The sequence below is a fragment of the Coturnix japonica genome, chromosome 22, assembly GCF_054131305.1.
Source record: "Coturnix japonica strain WE chromosome 22, WE-NBRP24, whole genome shotgun sequence".
Classification (NCBI taxonomy): domain Eukaryota; kingdom Metazoa; phylum Chordata; class Aves; order Galliformes; family Phasianidae; genus Coturnix; species Coturnix japonica.
The window spans coordinates 5962867-5981825 of record NC_140684.1 but is presented as its reverse complement, the minus strand read 5'-3'; the positions used below and the strand labels follow the sequence as shown (position 1 = coordinate 5981825).

Sequence of the window (18959 nt, the reverse complement as noted above, 5' to 3'; positions counted from 1 at the left end):
AACAGCACAATCATTCATCCAGAAAATAGGTTGGAGTATGCAAAGGATAGGGTTTAGGAAATACCAGAGTTGCAAGGCTGGTAGGGAGATCTAACATCTTTTTTCATTAGGTTAACTGGTGTTGTTGGAAAGGTGTAGTTCCTATCATCAAGGAACTACATGTACCAGGAATAGAAGAAAGAAAACAGTAAGAAACCAATGTGGTAAAACCACAGTGCAGTATCACAGTGGGTAGACTGAAGTTCTGCTCCTGCTAAAAGCAGAGCAAGGCTTAGTAACAATTCATAGCAATTCCCAGCCATGATCCAGAACATTTGGTGTCAGTCTCTTGGGTATAAGCTCAGAAAGAAGGTCTTGTGTTTGTTGTAAGCCATAAATAGCTCTAATTCTCATCCATGGTGCCTTTTTCACCCTAAGATCTCTCATAGAACAACCCCTATACATATGGCAAGTTTGACTCAAAAGTTTTTTGGTCACTTCTACAATACCGGGATGTTATTGGGAACGTGATACTGTTGGGAGCAGATTTTTATCTACAAACTTAAAAGCAGAATACAAAAGAAAAAAGAAATCCCAGGTAGTTTGTTCATTCTTGGGTTGGAACCCAACAGTGTGACTTGGAGAGGAAAGAGGTGATTTAGTGCTGCGGGGAGGGGGCAGAGAAAAGGAGATCACACAACCTGAATCAGGCACAGAGCAGCGAGCTGCCTCAGGCATGCATGCAGGATGAATTACAAATTGGGGAACATCCAAAGCTCACCTTCCTCTCATGAAAACTGATCTCAGCCCCAAGGGATGGAGGGGGCATTTACAGTAAGGTACAGCTTTGGAGCAGCTCTAATGAGTTACACAGCCCAGCACTGAGCTCTGGGGAAGTGCATCGTCGGCAAAACGCCTTCTGATGTCCAGAAACACACAAAAAGGGATTGTTTGAGCAATGGATGGGTGCCACAGGGCTCCAGTCATGCAGAGCTAATAGGTCAGCTGCTCCCTCGCTTGTCCACACGCTCAGCTGAGGTTACAGTTTCTCACTAATTTCTCTTTTATTTTCTTTTTTGAAGATAGTTATCCTAGAACAGGAGCCAGAACTGTCACGCAACATTTACAGCAGTGAAATGACATGGGCTGGGAGAAGTAGCTCCAGCTACATCTGGGACAGTCACTTTCCTTTTTCCAAATCAAAGCATCATTGTTTTCTTTCACAAGTCCCACATCTTGGCAACCCACAGTTTCCTCAGGTTCTCTCTCCCTGTAACAGTTGCATGACTTGATTGCAAATGATTTATTGCAACCCCGACTACTGACAGCCTCCAATGACCACAGGCTCTTCTCTCTTATAGAAGGAAGTCAGTACGCGGTCTGGAATCTCTTTCCAAAAACCCATAGTAACAATGCAGATCACCACTAAGTGCAGGTTATCAGCATGACCTTGCACCAAGACAAGGCTACTTCCCATCTAATAACACTTTCACTACACAGAGAGATTCATTACAGCATTAAAAGGTCAGTGAGACTCCTCCTTTCCTATCAGCCTCCATGAGATGACAAAATAAAATTAATCAACAGATACTTGGAGGAGGAAGACCATCATAATTTGGTTTTCCTGGTCCACATTGTATTAACTCTCCAAACAGCCGTGACACCCTCTATTTCTGACATGCCCAGTTCACCCTTTAGCCAACTTTTGCTCTGGTTCTAATGGTAAACCTAATGGGAAGAGGAAAAAAAAATCAGGCATGATTGCTCTCTGCAATCAAAGCTTTTTGACTTTCTTATTCTGGTACTTTCTCTGATCTGATTTCTCAAAACGAAACTCTTCCCTTTATCTGTGATCATTTGTCCAACATCCCTTGCAATAGAAAAACCATTAGGCAGGACTTGTAACTGCACAAAAGCTCTTAATGAAATTCTAATGCTCAAGACCACAAATTAGGCAGCGGGGTTGAAGAATTGCAGTAGAAAGGAGAGGTCAGATACAGCTTTATATAACCTGGAGATAAGTGGGAAAGCTGCTTTAAGAGGACAGACAGCCTGGAACAATTACAAATATACACATGAACATATTTCCAAGTTGTCAGTTTTCCCACCTGCTCCTTTCAAGAGGAGTTTTATGTATATCTCCTCATCAACCTCCAGTTCAGCTACTGGGGAATGGGGCCGGTGCCCAAAACACAGTGAACTTTAACTCACATCATTTCTTTCCTGTACACTTGAGGTCTTATATGTGATTTCCAAGCCCCATTGTACTTCATCCCCTTGGGCAGTGCAGTCTAACTCATCATAAATACAGATTTCTCTTTGAACTGTAAAAGCAGAATAGATTTTCCACATTTTTAAGTGATATATCTTTGTTAGCCAAACGCGATAACCCCTTCAGTTATTTACCTAACAGCCATTTAAACACGTGGCAAAGACTTTGTGAATTAACCCTTGAAGTGCCTTTTTTTCCCTTCCTGATTTACACCCCTGAAATCTGAGTTGTGCCATTGCAGCCTTACTGTAAATTTACAGTGAAAAAGGACTACAAAAATACCAATGGCGAACAAACTTCTAGAAGATTAAACCCATTCAACTTACTCTGCCAAACGTCATTAGATACGTCTGAAATATCTGAAGAGCAAACATTGGGAACTCGTTTAAATACCTGAGATTTAAATTGTGCAGAACGTGAGGCACCGATAACAGAAAACAAAGCAAAGCTATAAGCTGATGGCACTCATCGGTCTTAAGTCATGACACGAACAAAGCTCTTTGTTGTATGCAGTCCCACTAAAAGCAATGACATTTAATTAATATATCAGTCTCTCAGTAAAGCAATACTGCTAAATTTCCTCCAATCCAAAGCAATGCATTTTCGTGAACTTATGAAAGGGAAGAATTCAGATTAGGAATACCTTTCCTATAGAACAAGTCACTGCCCAGCAGAACGTCTAACACTGCGACGAGATGGTTTCTTTTCCATTTTAACTTTCAGAATATATTTATTGCAATTTTCCTTCCTTGTAACAGAATTTCCATCCGAAGTGGATTTGGTAATGGTTTCACTACTTCAGGATCAGGCTAATATTAAATTTTCTTCTTCGGACACTTTGGAAAGGGATCAACAAGAAGACCTGATGAAGACACCAGGGGATTCGGTATCCCCAATTCAGCAAACGGTGAGTGCTACAGATCAGAGCTGTTGTCCTCTCCCAGATGTATGAGCTCAGATAGACCCACATGGATAGGAACAAGAAAAACTCTGCCATATTCCACTCTGCAGAAATCCCCTTGAGATTTCTTGAAAGCTGGTTCTTCTGTATACTCCTTTTCCTGTTCTCCTGTAAGAGCATCTTGGATTTAGAGAGGGAAAGGGGAAAAAGGGACTACCTGATAATCTGACCTTACTTTTTGTATATCGCTGTACATTATGGCCCCTTCTCCCAGGTAGCGGCAATTGGACAAGAGGAGATGGCCTCAAGTTGTGCCAGGGAAGGTTCAGGTTGAATATTAGGAAAAGCTTCTCAGATAGAGTAGATGCACAGCTGCCCAGGGAGTGGGGCAGTCCCCATCTCTGGAGGTGTTCCTGAACCATGGAGATATGGCACTGAGGGCTGTGGTCAGTGGGTATTATGGGATGGGATGGGGTTGGACACAAGGATCCTGAAGGTCTTTGCCAACCTGAATGATTCTGAGATTCTGTGACTGTTTTCCCTTCACTGAACACAATAACCCTCTCTTGTCTTCAACATGTCTTCCCAAAAAGCATCCAAGATGTTACTCAACATTGATGTCAAGGAAAATATACATAATTTCTAAGCTGTATGTGTTCAGCTCCAGGACCCAGACACTGGTTCTTGTTAAGCCTTTCCCTTCTAGATTAAAGAGTCCTTGAGTTAATTTCATTTTGCTAACAAAAGGGAAGGGAGGAGACGAGACAGGAAGGAGGTGAAGCTGCTTGCCCAGGCCCTCCATGGCTCATGGAATGAGCGTGGTTACACTAATGAGAGGAAGTGATGTAACTGGCAGCTCAGGCCCATTTGATTAAACTTGTGTATGGCAAGAATTGCACTTACCATATTCCTGTGGTTTAATCTTTCATCGTTTGATCACACATCATCTTCTCTCTGGAACTGACAGATCAACAAGGCAAAAGTTGCCTATGACATCCTGTTTTCCATGGATAGCTGACAGATTAGGATTATCCCAGCCTTCTTAATTATTCTATCAGCATATCTTTAAACGGGTTTGGACACCAGGTAATGAGAAAAACCCTTCAAGGTTTATCTGTGTGGAGGTGGTAGGACTAGTAATTTTCTAATTATTGTCAATAATGTGCATATTCAATGTACTGGAATAACATTTGTTCATCCTAACCCTAAATAAATGCCAACAATTCATTGCAGGATAATCCCAGTTACAGCTGCCAACCTTACGAATCAGACAGCAGGACAGAAAGGAAGAGCCCTGAGTCCTCCCACAGCCCCAGCCCTGCATCTCCAGTCCAGGACCAACTCCTTGGGAGATACCCCCCCAGCCAAGGGATTCACTGCAGCAAGAATAAATTTCAGGTCTCCTTCAGCACAGAAAAATTCCGGCGGTACAGTTACGAGGAAAACACTGTAGGAAATTACGACAGGTTCCTCAAGAGCAGCAGGAACCCATTTCACCCCTACAAGAGGCAGATCAGTGAGGACGTCTTCCAGGAAGCGCAACAAACCCTTCCACCCGAAGGTCCGTCTTTCAAAAACACCAGAAGTATTGAGGGTTTTGAGGGTCTCCCAGGATCTACGGGCCCTGATGAGTCAGATTCATTTCCAACTCACCTTCCAAACATCTCCGAACAGCCATGGTGTAACAGCCTCCAGTACAGCACCACAGGTCAAGATCACAGTTCACAAGTCATGGTCAGTATCTTTTCTGTTCTTAATTGGGGAGGAAAAAAGTATGCTTTTGGAATTATTTTATCTCAGTGTGACTACACAGATTTTTATCTCTTCTGAAGTTGTATGCTAGAGCCCATGGCAGACATCTGTACGTAACTGTCAAACTCCTCATATTGATTTTCCTTCTGAAAATCAATTCTCTGATAAGTGGATATGGGCAAAGGATTTTCCAGTAGAAAGGAGCCTTAAAAATTCAAACCCATCCCAATAACAGGCTTTATATCACTGTCATCAATCAACATTCTCAAGGGACAGAAGTTTATGGTGTTTTTCAAAGCATGGCCCAGCTGCCCAGGGAGGTGGTGAGATGGTTTTGAGACAAAGAATTGCAGAGTTACTGAAAGAAAAGGGGGGTAAAAAAAGAAAGAAAAATAATTTCTAAATGAACTAAGAGAATTTCACAAGGAATGGGGGACATTTCCAGGATACGTACCCACAGTAACTGACTCACACTAAGGATGAAGTTGATATAAACCTCCTGTTTCCTGGATAAATAATATAAACTCAGATCTGATGAGTTTTACACAAAACCTGTTTGTGGTTAATAGAAAAATCCCATTTTCTTCCCAAATTCAAAGCTGCACAGAATGTAAAATTAGCACTGCGTGTACCTTATATGAAGCACCTCCGACTACTCAGACCAACTGCTCATTCATACCTCCACCGGTTCCATTAAAGAGCAACTTCTAAGCTCTTACACAGCTTATAGGCTGCTGGCAAGTTGATATTTCTGGACAAAAACATCATCTTATGGTCATCAAAATAACACAAACATTTGTCAATACCAGATGTGGCACTGGGATGACAAGAGGATGGTAATAATGAGCATAGGGTATAAAGAAAGACAAGTCAGGATAGCAACAGAAGGGATTCAACTGAGTTGTTTTCTCTAACAATGCTTTCTTTGAATATCTTGTAGCAGGATTCAGACCTCAAGCTTAGGACGTCCCCACTGGAAGGACAGCCTGGGTTGTACTGCTATCAGCCCCAGGTGCAGCAGATGTACTGCTCCTCGCATCCCTTCCATCAGGTCAGTACCGTATGTTGAACCAAAAATGCTGTGTTCCTTGTGCTATAGTCGTATAGCAGTCACGGTAACAACCCCCCCCAGAAATAGATGAAACAATACCTCCTTTTAAAGTCAATCACAGTAAGACGATGCTCGATCCCCCTGAGTTTGGTGACCCATCCATCTCCTTTGCAATCTCTTGGCTCTTATATCATCCCCAGAGAAAAAGTATTCAGCTGAAGCATAATTGACTATAATGCTGATGTGTGACAATGCATGATATTAAAGCTATACATGTATATATATACGTACATAAAATATATAACTGAAGTGAGCACACTTCCCTCTTCAGTGCTGTTTTGATACCAGTAATATTACTACTGATCTGCATTAAGCACGTTCAAAAAAAAACCCACAACATTACAGCTGAAATGTCTTCTGGGAGCTGCTAGACAAGACGCAACAAGAATTGCAGGAGGAGAAAGTCTCCCATCCACCTGCAGGTTGGCAGAGTGACAGCTCTCCTACAAGCGGCAGGCTTTGGTTAGAGTCTGTGCTATTGAATGTTATAAAAGTATGGCAATGGATTCTACTAACGAAAGAAAAGCACGGGGTATCAGCAACCAAAGTCATAAAGAGTTGAGGAGCTGTCCATGTGGCATCATCAAACCCTAGGAAACGGGCAGTGATACAAGAAAGAAGACATGGAATAACACCTTTTGCACGTATTAATGTTTTACCTTTCAAATTCAAATGGAATGGACAACTTAAATCATGATGTAGTTAAACTCAGAACAGCCCCTGTAGCCTGGAGCAACTACGCCTTTCTTTTCATTAAGGGATGAGAGAGATCAACTCCTTCATTAATTCGGTCCAAATGATAAAGTGGCCTCACCTTCCCCTTTGCTGGACACAGCACAAATGGTGACTCAGCTGGTAAATTACTTCTTATGGACCTGAAAGAAGTGGCAGACACTGCTGGAGCCACCAACCCACCCACCATAAAACACGGATCCCTTTCATCCAGCAGAACCAGCTCCAGCCAGTTGTACCAGACCATTCCCCAGCCTTACTCCCTCAAAAAGGAGTAATGAGACCAATAAAACTGAAATCCATCATGAAAACACCCAGTTCTTGCTTTTGGTAACGACATCCCAGCCAGTTCCTTCTTAGAACCCTTTCAAAGAGCCACTGAAACCAACGTCAGGAAAAAAGTAAGATGTATAAATTAATTACCAGGAAAATTTTCTTGATGACTCTGAAAAATCCATATTAGAGTCTTTAGAGGAACCATAAAAACTCATGACACAGGGCTTGTAGAGGTGAGCAGCACCGCACCAGAACACGGCTCAGCAACCTTTGAGCACCAGCAAAGGCACGCAAGCAGATTTTTAATAGCCTGTGACATGATTCCTAATTTTGGCCTTGCCCTACTCTTGGCATCTGGAAAGATTCAGCTGTAAGAGGCAGAAATTCCTCTCTTACCAACTCCGAGTTGAGTGGGAGCCTTCGCCACACCAAGAGCCAACTGATGGTATCTCAGCTCCATGGGGCAGCTCTTCTTTGTTCTTGAAAGCTGCTTGCCAGCAGGTTGGAACTGCAATTTAGAACAGAACAATACGTGACCAACCGCTGTGATAGGAAATGGAAAGCAAACTGGCAGAAACTCTGTCGCAATCAAGGCAAGGCAAACGCTGTGTTTCCTTTGACCTCACTGTTTTTTTTCTGCTCTGCTGTATTTCTGTCAGGGTGACCTCATGATGGGCCATCCATTGCTGAGCATATTGAGAATTGGACATGCCTGGAGATCTCTTGAAGAGATGCCATTAAAGGGATGGCCAAAGGAGTAAATTCTTTATATGGCTGTGCACACCCTGGAGATGATAGATAGGGTACAACGACCCATTTTTCACAGCTATTCAGTAGAATAATGGGCAATAATAAAGAAACAGTTCTTCAGCACTAAACCCACTGCAATAGAACTGGCAGCAGCCAACATCCCAGCCCATTCCTCTCCACTTCTTCCTCCTTCTTAAGCACTAACTAGTAACACCAATGGTTTTCAATACTGTGCTAGAGAGACTTCAGTTCTGTCTTTGCATAGCAGCTATTAAACATAAGTGGAGGACAATATCCTCAGAATTAAAGCTTAGTATTTCTATAAAGAAAGAAACATTCTGAGAACTCATTGCCCAGCTAAGTGACTTCTCTTTGGTTGTCTCACCAGTACCCATCAGGAGGCAGCTACCCAGTGACTTACATCACCTCTTCGCACTACCCCTACCAAAGGATTGCTCCTCAAAGCACTCAAGAATCCCAGCAGCCTCTATTTCCCAAACCCATCTACTCCTACAGGTAAGAAAACATCTTTTCAACTCTTAATGCCACAGGAAACACACTGTTTACCCACGGTATATTTTCGGCATAATTTGCAACAAGGTGCTTACCTATCCTGTTCTCAGTGTGCTCCGTACTGCTTGTATGAACCATAGCATGCTCCAGATTCTGGGGCCAAAGCAGAGGGAAATGAGATGCTGTAAAGAAGAAAAGCTAGGCCTTTTCCTAATGCAATATCTTAGGTGCTGCAAATCAGCATAAGACTAATCACAATTAGGTGTCTTTGCAGGACCTGTATTAGTGCTATTTAATTCCCCATTAAGGGTGAGGAAATGTCTAGAAAACACATCAGATATGCTGCTTATCACATAGGATTAGCCCCCAAACGTCACTATAGTGAAGCAGGTCAAACGAATTTTAATTATACCTTCTGTCACTCAGCTTGATACTTTCCATGTGCCCCTTGTCATTGTAGGCATTGAATCACAGCCTTAAAGTGAAGTCAAGACTTAAGGTATTGACTCCCCTTTCCATCATTTTACTTGTAATTCATATTGGACATGAGCTGTTTGTATTCTACATGGACTCTGACTGTCAGCATGATTGGTATTCATAGATCCATAGGTTGAGAGAGAGCTCTCAGATCTCCAAGCACAACCCTAACCCACCTCTCCATACCCACTGACCACATCCCTCATCCACATAGCTCTGGAACATCACCAGGGACAGTGACAGAGTAAATTGTTCCCAGTATCCAACCTGACTCATTGTATGGGAGTGAAAGCCACAGTCATCACAAGCTCTGAGACAAACACTGTGTTTTCTGACAAGCTAAAACTCTTTTCTTTCTCTCCCCAAAGCATCCTGATCTTCATGGCACTCAAAAACAGCAAGACGGGCAGTTTGCCAGTCAGCGAGATTTACAATTTCATGACAGAGCACTTTCCTTACTTTAAGGTGAGTTCTGTGCCTGGGCAGAATATTTGTACATAGCGCAGCATGCAGTGCTACTTAACGCAAAGGTTTATTAAGAATAGCTCCAAGTTTGAGCTTGCATAGATAACAAGTGGCCACTCCTCGCTAACAGCTTATAAAAGGGATAAATATTTCTAAAAACAACATCATCCCTTCCTCTCAGATCTCAGATACAGGCAGAACTGGTCCTGTCGCTTCCCTTGCCATTACAGTACCTCCAAAATCATGGAAGCAGAGGAATGGGGATGTCTTCATAGCATCATTGAGTTGGAAGGGACCTTTAAAGGCCATCAGGTCCCACTCCCTGCAGTGAGGATGGTCACCCACAGCTCCATCAGGTGCTCTGTTCTGGAGCTGGGATGTCATCTTGGGCAACTTCATCTCCACCATGCCCTGTAAAAGGAAAAGTATAAGATGTGATAAATGGTGCTAAGCTCATAATTACCTGGTCATGCTGGCGAAGGCATGGATGCACTGCTTGCACCAGATGCTATTGAGATTTAAATCTGTGCTGTAAGAGCAAATGGCTTCTTGCACTCAGGATGCAGGTGGGAAGAGATTAGTCAGCACGCAGCCCCATAGCAGAGGGATTACAGTTAGATCTATAGAGAGCTGCAATTGAATTGCTGCTGCTGCTCTACACAGAGCTTTGTTCTTGCTGATTCCCCAAGAGGATCTTGCTAGATGTCCAGAGCAAGTGGCCTACAGCTGTTAGCAAGACCTAAAACTAAAGCAGCGTGAGTCTGTTGTGCTTCCTATTGCAAATAAACATGCAGCAATTCAAATAGATTTAATGCAACTACAGAAAGATGATTCAGATGTCCCTATTAAGAAAAGAGCACTAAGAATCATGAAGAATAAATGTCTCAATACAATTCTGCAGCAGCATCAAGTGGTTTTGAGGATAAATAACCAAAAATAATAATTAAATTAAATATGTCAGGAATGAGGGGGAAAGAAGGAATCCATTGTCATAAAGGAATCCATTGGGATCCATTCAGCTTCTGTGTTTCCAGCACCCCAGATTCCCCCCATAGGAATCACTAGGCCCTCCATTGTTACAGCAGAGAAAAGGGAATATAAATACAGCCCACTCATCCTCATTCCAGAAGTATCCCAAAACACGATGAGTTCCAACCCAACGAAAACACAATGGCACACGGCAAGAGCACACAAGAGGAGAATGTCAGCCATCCCAATATTCTTTTCCATGAATTCATCAATAGCTGTAGATAGTATTAATAACCCAAAGGAAAATAATGGAGGATTGAAAATGAGGACCCCATGCCACCAACATCTTGAAGTCAGTCCTTCGCAGAACTACATTTCTTAGCACAATACACAAATTTTACCATTTAAAGCAAAGTAAGGCAATCTTTACCTGCTTACCACCTCCTAGGAACAAGGCACAAATGGGTTTCAAGTGGAGAAGTGGGATTATTAAAATCACTTTTACAGTGTGCCCAAAGTAGTTCATCAGAGCAAACTGAAGTTACTTCTCCTCTGTCTTACAACACAGCTTTAACTGCTTTAGCCCCAGTATAAACCTCGCCCTTCTCACTCATCAGAACACATCTGTCCCACTGGGAGGTCTTCTTGCAGACCCTCGTGGCTTTCTCTCCAATTATTTATAAGTCAGTGGGAATGAGGCCCCAGCCTTTAGAAATACAGTCAAATCATTGGATTTTTTCATCCCAAACATCCTTAAAATAAGAACAGAATAAGCAAATATGCTTATAAGAATTTAGCCCTATGTCCATCCGTTCCTTAAGGCAGCACATGGAATTAAGAATTTAAGGCAAAAAAAAAACATTATTTGGAGAAACTTTAACCAGGTGGAGTAAAATAGAAACCAGCAAACAGCCTCATGTTGGTGCTACAGAGCTCAGTAAACAGCAGGATTCACCAGGGGGAGGGGAAGCAATTAAAGTAGAACTGAAGTAGAGCACAAGTGTATGTAGAAGCTTGCTGGGAGACATGAGATGATACAAGCCTAGTCAAATTAACTCGTATTCGCTGCCACAGCAGATTTAGTTTCTATGATGCAACGATCTCATTTCTAGTTGAAACAGAGCAATCCAACTCCTACGTCCCAAAAAAAAAAATCATCTACACAGCTGAAGGTGAATTACTCTTTGATGTACCTCTCCCTTCTCTTGAGACCTAGATTTAAAGAGAAAGGGTTTTGCAAGATCACTGAACTCTTTAAACTTCAAGAGGCTGTTGGGATCAGTGGGTCTGCACAACGGCCTTTTTTGGCTCATCACCTATATAGTTTTTTTGCTTCAGTGCAATTAGAGAGTTGAATGCTGAGCTTTCATCTCATTAATTGGGCAATTGCCAGTGATCCAAGATGTTGGGAAGGTCCAACGGAGCCTGATTCCACATAGCTCCTTCCACACTGCTCTGGAAGCAACGATGGCCAAATAGAGCCGCAGCAAAACAACTCCGACTGTACGATAGTAGCTCCAGCAGGCAGAGCTCGGTTCATTAACCAAGCATCAAATGTGAAAATAAAAACTGGTGACAGAGCAGTACTTCTAACGCTTTGCTGGAGCATTCCTTCAGGGCCCAGCTAGGTAAACAACTATTTCTTGCTGCTCAGCAGTACCGAGTTTAGTGCAAGAACCTGTTCAACTCTTGGCAGCGCTCCCCGGAATAAATCCATGTACTTTTTGCTTTTACGTTCCTAAAACGATCTCACCGTTCACACCCCCACACATCTGAAAACCTCTGAGAAACACACACCACTCCCAGCACTGAGCAGAAACACTAATTATCCTGTCTAGATACAGACAGAGGTTTGTGCAGCCTCACACACACGGCCAGGAGCACGAACGCTCTCCCAGCTTAGCACAGGCAGCAGCAAATTGCACATCTTCCCTTGGTGGAAGTTGTATTCACCTTTGGAGCTGGCAAAAAGCAGCTTGGATGTGATCTGCAAGGGATGAAAAATGGTCACGGTAGAATCATGGCATCAATCAGGTTGGGAACGAGCTCTCAGATCCCCAAGTCCAACCCCAACCCACCCCACTGTGCCCACTGACCATGGCCCTCAGTGCCACATCTCCATGGCTCATGAACTCCTCCATGGACGAGGACTCCCCCATCTCCATGGGCAGCTGTGCCAACACATCCCCACTGACCTTCAATCTTACCCTATAGCAGAAAGGGCTGTAAGGTGTTGGGTTTTTATGCTGTTTTTTTTAATAATTGAAATGCAGGTTGACTCACTTGCAGAATTGGCCAACAGAACAGTGAGATGCTGACATCAGGTGGACAAAAGGGTAGAAACGGTGCTGCTAGGAAAGCCAGATGCTTCCTGTTGTAGCAAAGTACATCGATTCAGCTTTCACAACTAAGCAATATTTAGAATGAATTAGCAAGTATTAAGTTTATTAAGTTTATCAGGAATTTATCAGAAATGGAAAACGTGGCATTTCCCAGCTTGTAGCGAAGGTCTGCCATGGGGGGACAAGTAATGGAAGAATCCAAAGGTCAGATTACATAGAATCTACAGAATTCTATGACTCTATGGAATTTCTATAGAATCCTATGGCTGTACAGATTTTCTATAGAAGACAAGGAAGTGACACATCAGGAATTCACCATAAAAACCCTATGATACAGACCAGCACGCTCATACGCAACGTCTCAGTGTGATAAAGCAGTATCATCTTTTTTCCTATTGCAATTGACTGTGAAACTGTCCTTGGAGTAAGGAAGGAATTTTGCTTGACCAGAAACTGCCTAAATACAAATGGAAGAATCACTTTAATTCACTGTGAGGTTTAAAGAACCTCCCAGCTTCCATCACTGGCTTAAAAATAAGCGTAAAGCAAGAAGATGTCGCGATCAGATGTAGAAACCCGTATTTCACTTGTAGGGCGCGTGATTGAATCATTAGGGCATATGAATAACTTTCCTTCTAACACAGCAGTTTCAGTCTCAGTAGCTCCTAATTAGTGTTATAATCTCACCAAGCAAAGGATTCTGTATGGGATTGATCGCTCTTTTTCCTTGAAAAACCATTCTTAGATTGGCTTTGTGTTTCCAGACAGCCCCGGATGGCTGGAAGAACTCCGTGCGCCACAACTTGTCCTTGAACAAATGCTTTGAGAAAGTTGAAAACAAGTCAGGCAACTCTTCTCGGAAAGGCTGTTTGTGGGCTCTGAATCCGGCCAAGATTGACAAGATGCAGGAGGAGCTGCAGAAATGGAAGAGGAAAGATCCAGTGGCTGTGAGGAAGAGTATGGCAAAGCCAGGTCAGTTATGAGTGAGCGCGTTGGTTCTCAAGCAGCAGTCCCCACAACTTGCTTTGCAATGCACACCAAGCTGTACAACAGCATTTAAGCACAACTTAGGAAATACTTACAGATGCTTTTCTTAACATAAAGTCAAAAAAGCAGAATTAAAGACCTGATTTTGCTTCTAAATAGGCACAAAGTTATTCTATCATAGCACCTAGTGAGATGTTAAAGCAACACCTAATGAAGTCCTATAGAATAAAATTAAAATTATCCAATAAATACCCAGTCTTCAAACATGGCAATATAATTTTCCTCATACCATTCAGCACTGATTATTTAGAAGAACTCCAAAAGCCTGAAAAAAGCTATTATCCTACGGGTCAGCGCTTTTGTTTGCCATCACACCCACCTATTCCCCAGCTGAAAGCTATAAAGATGAAGGCTCTGCAGGATATACCTGATGGATTTTGTTTGTCTTTGTTCTGTAGAAGAGCTCGACACACTGATAGGCGACAAAGGCGAGAAGCTGCGATCTTCCATCATGTCGTGCAGTCCGAATGGCGTTGCAGGAGCATCCCTCTCCAGGCAGATGGCAGTCCAACCCCATTCCTTGGGCGAACCCTCACTTTCCTCTATACCGCAGCCTCTGCATCCCATCCACACATCATCAGGAGCTCTCCATGCCAAGAACGCGTTGCCAAACTTGCTCGGAGGGCAGCAAACTGCATGCTACACGGCCCAACAGGGCTTCCCTCCAATCTCAAGTGCATTAATGCCGCAGACTCCAGACCATCAGACAATGTTTCCTTCTGGGGAGGCTCCAAACGAACTGCGGGGTCAGCCCAGCATCACCCAGGACTCCCCACTGCCGGCCCAGACCCCCCCAAGCTGTGGTGTGAAGGTGATGACAGAGCACTGCACGGCCCGCACGGTGCCCGACCCTCTGCTGCAGGAGGGGGACCTCAGCAACGACATTGATGCTCTGAATCCATCCCTCACCGACTTCGATCTCCAAGGTAGGGATCCAAGGTAGCCCTACAGGGCAGATTTAGGTGTAGTACATCACAGCCCAACACAGTGATGATATTCTGGCCACTGTCCCCAGGAATCATTGAATTGTTAATGTTGGGAGAGACTTCTAAGATCACAAGTCCAACCATCAACCCATTTATACCATGCCAACTCATAGAAGCATTAAGGTTGGAAAAGGAATCTAAGATTGTAAGTCCAGCTATCAACCCATCCCCACCATACCCAACCACAGAGTCATTACAACTGGAAAAGACCTCAAAGGTCACCATCTCCAACTGCCAAACAATTATAGAATGGGTTGGGTAGGAAGGAACCTCAAACATCATTTAGTTCCAATCCTGTGCCACAGGTGGGGTTGCCAACCATTAAATCATGCACTAACTCAGGCTGCCCAAGGTCCTATCCAACCTGTCCTTGAACACCTTCAGGGATGGGACATCAAGTCATATGTCTGACTTTGTTTTGGTCAAGAAATCATATGCCCAGTAATTCAGCATGCCATTCAGAGAAGCTGGGTCACACAAAGACAATAAGCCCAGTTGTGCAGTAATATTATCTGCACATCCAGCATCTTACAAGTAATTACAGAGGCAATTTCCCCCCTTTCAAAACAGTGGTTTTCTCTCAACAAATTCATGAGGGCACAGTTAGTGGTCATGGTGGGGATGGGTTGATGGCTGGACTTGATGGTCTTACAGTGGTCTTTTCCAACCATAATGAATCTGTAATTCTATTACTCTATGATATATCTGCAACAGAATCTTGCCAATCTTCAGGCAGAATTATTCTCTTAACTCAGTGCTGCTTTCTCTAAGATTTAAGTTTTTATGGAAACAGACTAATAACAACTAAACCATCACAAGTGACTAAGAGTACTCACACATACAGCACACTCAGCTGTATAATTACCTATTTCTCGGGGGGTTTCAATAAGCACGGGTAAAGAAAGTTAATCAATCCTTTCTGTTTTGTCCCAGGCAATCTCTGGGAGGAGCTGAAGGATGACAGCTTAGCTGTGGACCCCCTGGTTCTCATTTCATCATCCCCAACGTCTTCCCAGTGTTTCCCTTCTCATTGCCAGATGGAGAACAGCAACACAGTCACCATCCCAAATGGAACCCCACACAACAACCTGCCCGACCTCCAGCTCACTACTCTTTACTCTGCCTATATGGAGTTGGATACAGTGTCCCCTGCCTACCTGAGTAACCCTGGATCCAAACCTATAGCACTAATGTGAACCACAGCTATCATTCCTTTTATCCATATACAGCCCAAGCCATCACACACACCTGACTGCCATCCGCTACAAGAGCTGAAATTGCACCCATTGGAATAAGGGACCTTCCAGAACTCGTCTGCAGGATATGTAGCCTTACTATAATAATTTTCTACAGATACTAAACAAAAATATTTAAAAAAAATAGAAAAAAAAATAGGAAAAAAAAAAAAAGAAAAAATATACTATTTAAAGAGAACACTGTTGATTGCTGTGCCATTCAACACCATTTAATTAAGGCACTCCATCCTCCCCATCTTCCTGAAACTATCAGAAGAAAACGAACGATTTTCAGGTCTTTTTTATGAAAGCAATATTCTAACTTATTTCCTGAAGCCGATGATGGCTATGTCATCTTCTAAGGAGCACTGCAAATATATAAGATCCACCCATTGAAATGTTTGTCTTCTCCTTGAAAGGATTTCTGGGTTTTGATGAACAAGAATGTGATGTGAAGATTCTACAAGCATTAGAAGACCAAGGAGTAGCTGCTGACAGACTAAACCAGAGCAACAAATGTACCTTCATGAAAAATCTATGGTTGACTGTGTTTAAAAAGAAATATAAGACTGATGTTTTTTAATAAAACAAACAAAAAACAACCCACTTTAATAGAATTCCTACATGGCTGAAAGTCATTTGTATTCATTCCTCTGCTGTTGTCTGGATGAGCTGAACAGTGAGATGAGCTATTCAAGCATTAAATCAGGATCTTGCTTTAACTTCTACTATGCTTTTCCCATTAAGACAGAAAACAGTAATGACTGCAGCTAGCCAAGTCCGCAGAGCTGTTTCAACACATATCCAATATCAAATACATCCACTGGGGTCTTGGCTGGTGTTGAATCAGCCCTCACTTTGGTATAACATACTGTTCCTAATGTGAATTAATACATAGGTACACTCTCTTGGATGACACCTCCATTAATGCCCTGTGGAAACATGGAAGAAACTGAGCAGGTTAAACTTTCATAGAATCATTAAGGTTAGAAAAGAGCTCCCAGATCATCAAGGCCAACCCATCAAACCCACTGGAGTAAGAGTAGGTCACTTACACTCAGGTTCAAATCTGCACCCTCAGCTATGCCTACCAGCCTAAACTTAAACCAAAATCAGATTAGGGGCAGGCAGATAGAGAAGACTTAGGAAGAATACGTGTGACGTAACCTCATAATCTCTCATCATGAAGAAGCTTGAGCTCCTTTTGCTCTGCATTCTTACACCACCAACAGTGCCCCCAACATTTCTACTTGGCAGAGGGGGTGATGTCACAAAACTGCTTCAGAACATACCAGAAGGGCATTAAGAAATTCCATCACTTATAAAACACAGCAGAACTGTAATAAAGTATATGGGATTAAAGCCATCCTGGAGACTGGCACATGAAAAAGCCATTAACAATGACAGTATGGCTACGGACAATACCAAGATGAGCTACAGCAACTCAAAAGCCATAAATATTATATATTTATAAATATATATACATATATATATTCTACATTAAAGACTTATTTAAGTGGAAAGCAATTCATATATTCTGAGATCTCCATTGAACAGACTGTGGTACTATATATGCAACCAAATACATGATCACAACCAAAGGGGAGGAAAAAAAAGAGAGAAATCCAAGCTTCATAATACACTCTATATTTTCCATGGCAATAAGTCTTTGAAGAATGACCAGATGTAAAGCACAGAAATTAACACCCTGACGTGTTTTTCTTGTATTTTAGCTCATCTTTCTTGCCATACTGTACCAACGAGGCTCATCCTCCCTTTGTAATTGCTAATTTATTCTAATCACTTTATTTTTTTCCAATGCATTCTATATGTGAGATGCACAGAAATTAGAAGCCATTATGTAATTTTTCTCGTGTTAAGAAAAAAATAATGCATTAAAAAAGACTGTAAGTTATTAACTCATATAAACAGCCCAGAGGTTTGCCCCCCTCTCTCCCTTTAGGCTCTTCTATAGAGAGTTTCATTGTCTTGCTTCAGTGCAGCATTACTGATTATGACACGCACATAAAGAAACCAAACACTGACGTATGGGAATATGAAGAAAGAGTGATGTGATTAATTACAATTCCAGAACAAAAGTAAAACCCTGAGCCATAGCATGCAATAAGAATTGTGCACACACTGCAAACCTCTGCGAGATACATTTGCATTAAAGGCCATTTTAAGTAGCAGCACCAACACAGGAGGAAAAGAATGAAGTTTTCCCGGTCCAAGGTTAATGATGTTTGCTTAATCAGCCTGAATCAAAAGCATTATGCAAACAAGCGAGAAAAACAATCTTAATTACCATAAAAATATCTTATTATGAAACAGAAGTGTTCACTCTTGCCCTCTCCGACACACGATTAGGAAAACATTTGCACTCTGAAGTTCAGGCTTTATTGGCTTAACTTGGTGTGTTTCATTTCAACATCAGAAGGTTCAAAGAATAGAAATGAGATCTGAACTCTGTTTTCAGGCTCTTCTTCCTCGACGTGAGCTCAGATTTACTGCTGCCGGACCTGTGAGCAAAGCAGGCTGCATGCTATGCATTCCCCTGCTCCTGTTGTCATCACCTCTGAAGATTCCTTTCCTTTTCTATGCTGTTCTTTTCAGATACGTTGGCTTAATCTCTCAAAGCCTTGGCACAGCGCCGAGCCACTTAGAAACCTGATTAATGAGTATTATGGGACAGAGAAAGCACTACATAGGACATCAGTGCTGCTTCGTGTCTCTGCTGTGGGGATGTAGAACTAAAGGCACAGTGGGGTGGGGATGGACCTGGGGACCTGAGAGCTCTTTTCCAACCTTAACCATCCTGCAGCTCCACGTCCTCAAGAGCCAGAATTCCTTTCCCAGGGCTGAGCTCACGCTGACCTTGCTGCAAATCATTTCCCCACAGAGATAGCACGCCACAAGGCCAGCAAACAGCAGTGAAAACCCTGGTTGTTAAGGCTACCAGTTCAACCAGCCAACTAACAGAGCACCAAAACACCCCTCTGCTCAGGGGTCTATTTCTGACCCAAAGATGGGAGTAAAATAACACTGGGGCTTTTTATTACCCACAAAAGCAACCAGGCTTGGCTGTCGTTAGGTGCATTACTCAGGTTTCTTAATCACCAGGAAAGCAATTATGTCAAGGGAGGTGCAGT

General features: G+C 42.6%; 1 protein-coding gene and 3 long non-coding RNA genes across 5 annotated transcripts in view; 1 reads left to right on the top strand and 3 right to left on the bottom strand.

Annotated features, from left to right (window-relative positions):
- LOC107322479 (uncharacterized) overlaps positions 1-9636 on the bottom strand; it is a 37522-nt gene extending 27886 nt beyond the window's left edge. Inside the window, exons 1-3 of the long non-coding RNA XR_014936540.1 lie at positions 9462-9636; positions 8382-8439; positions 7420-7531 (exon numbers count right to left, since the gene is read on the bottom strand). This is a non-coding gene — a long non-coding RNA (uncharacterized LOC107322479). The remainder of the gene's footprint in view (positions 1-7419; positions 7532-8381; positions 8440-9461) is intronic.
- On the bottom strand, positions 2951-4303 carry LOC107322480 (uncharacterized). The gene is made up of 2 exons (XR_014936545.1): positions 4056-4303; positions 2951-3320 (listed from the first exon to the last, which is right to left on the bottom strand). It is a non-coding gene; the product is annotated as an uncharacterized LOC107322480 (long non-coding RNA).
- On the top strand, positions 3036-16424 carry FOXN1 (forkhead box N1). The gene is made up of 8 exons (XM_015880532.3): positions 3036-3158; positions 4386-4886; positions 5845-5955; positions 8162-8289; positions 9132-9228; positions 13304-13511; positions 13985-14512; positions 15506-16424. Exons 1-8 carry the CDS (start codon positions 3036-3038, stop codon positions 15766-15768), a joined length of 1959 nt encoding a protein of 652 aa, XP_015736018.2. The 3' UTR covers positions 15769-16424.
- Positions 12615-14238, bottom strand: LOC146757398 (uncharacterized). 2 transcript variants are annotated; one of them, XR_014936543.1, is made up of 2 exons: positions 13954-14238; positions 12615-13484 (listed from the first exon to the last, which is right to left on the bottom strand). It is a non-coding gene; the product is annotated as an uncharacterized LOC146757398 (long non-coding RNA). The 2 variants fall into 2 exon arrangements; XR_014936544.1 differs by having other exon boundaries at positions 12615-13453.
- Positions 16425-18959: the final 2535 nt, after the last annotated feature.

What these genes read in the sequence shown, in the direction of transcription:
- FOXN1 (XM_015880532.3), top strand. Translation starts at nt 3,036, where the DNA reads ATGGTTTCACTACTTCAGGATCAGGCTAATATTAAATTTTCTTCTTCG. An exon ending in CCTCGCATCCCTTCCATCAG is followed by an intron (nt 5,956 to 8,161) that starts GTCAGTACCGTA and finishes TTGTCTCACCAG; the next exon opens with TACCCATCAGGAGGCAGCTA. An exon ending in CACCGACTTCGATCTCCAAG is followed by an intron (nt 14,513 to 15,505) that starts GTAGGGATCCAA and finishes GTTTTGTCCCAG; the next exon opens with GCAATCTCTGGGAGGAGCTG.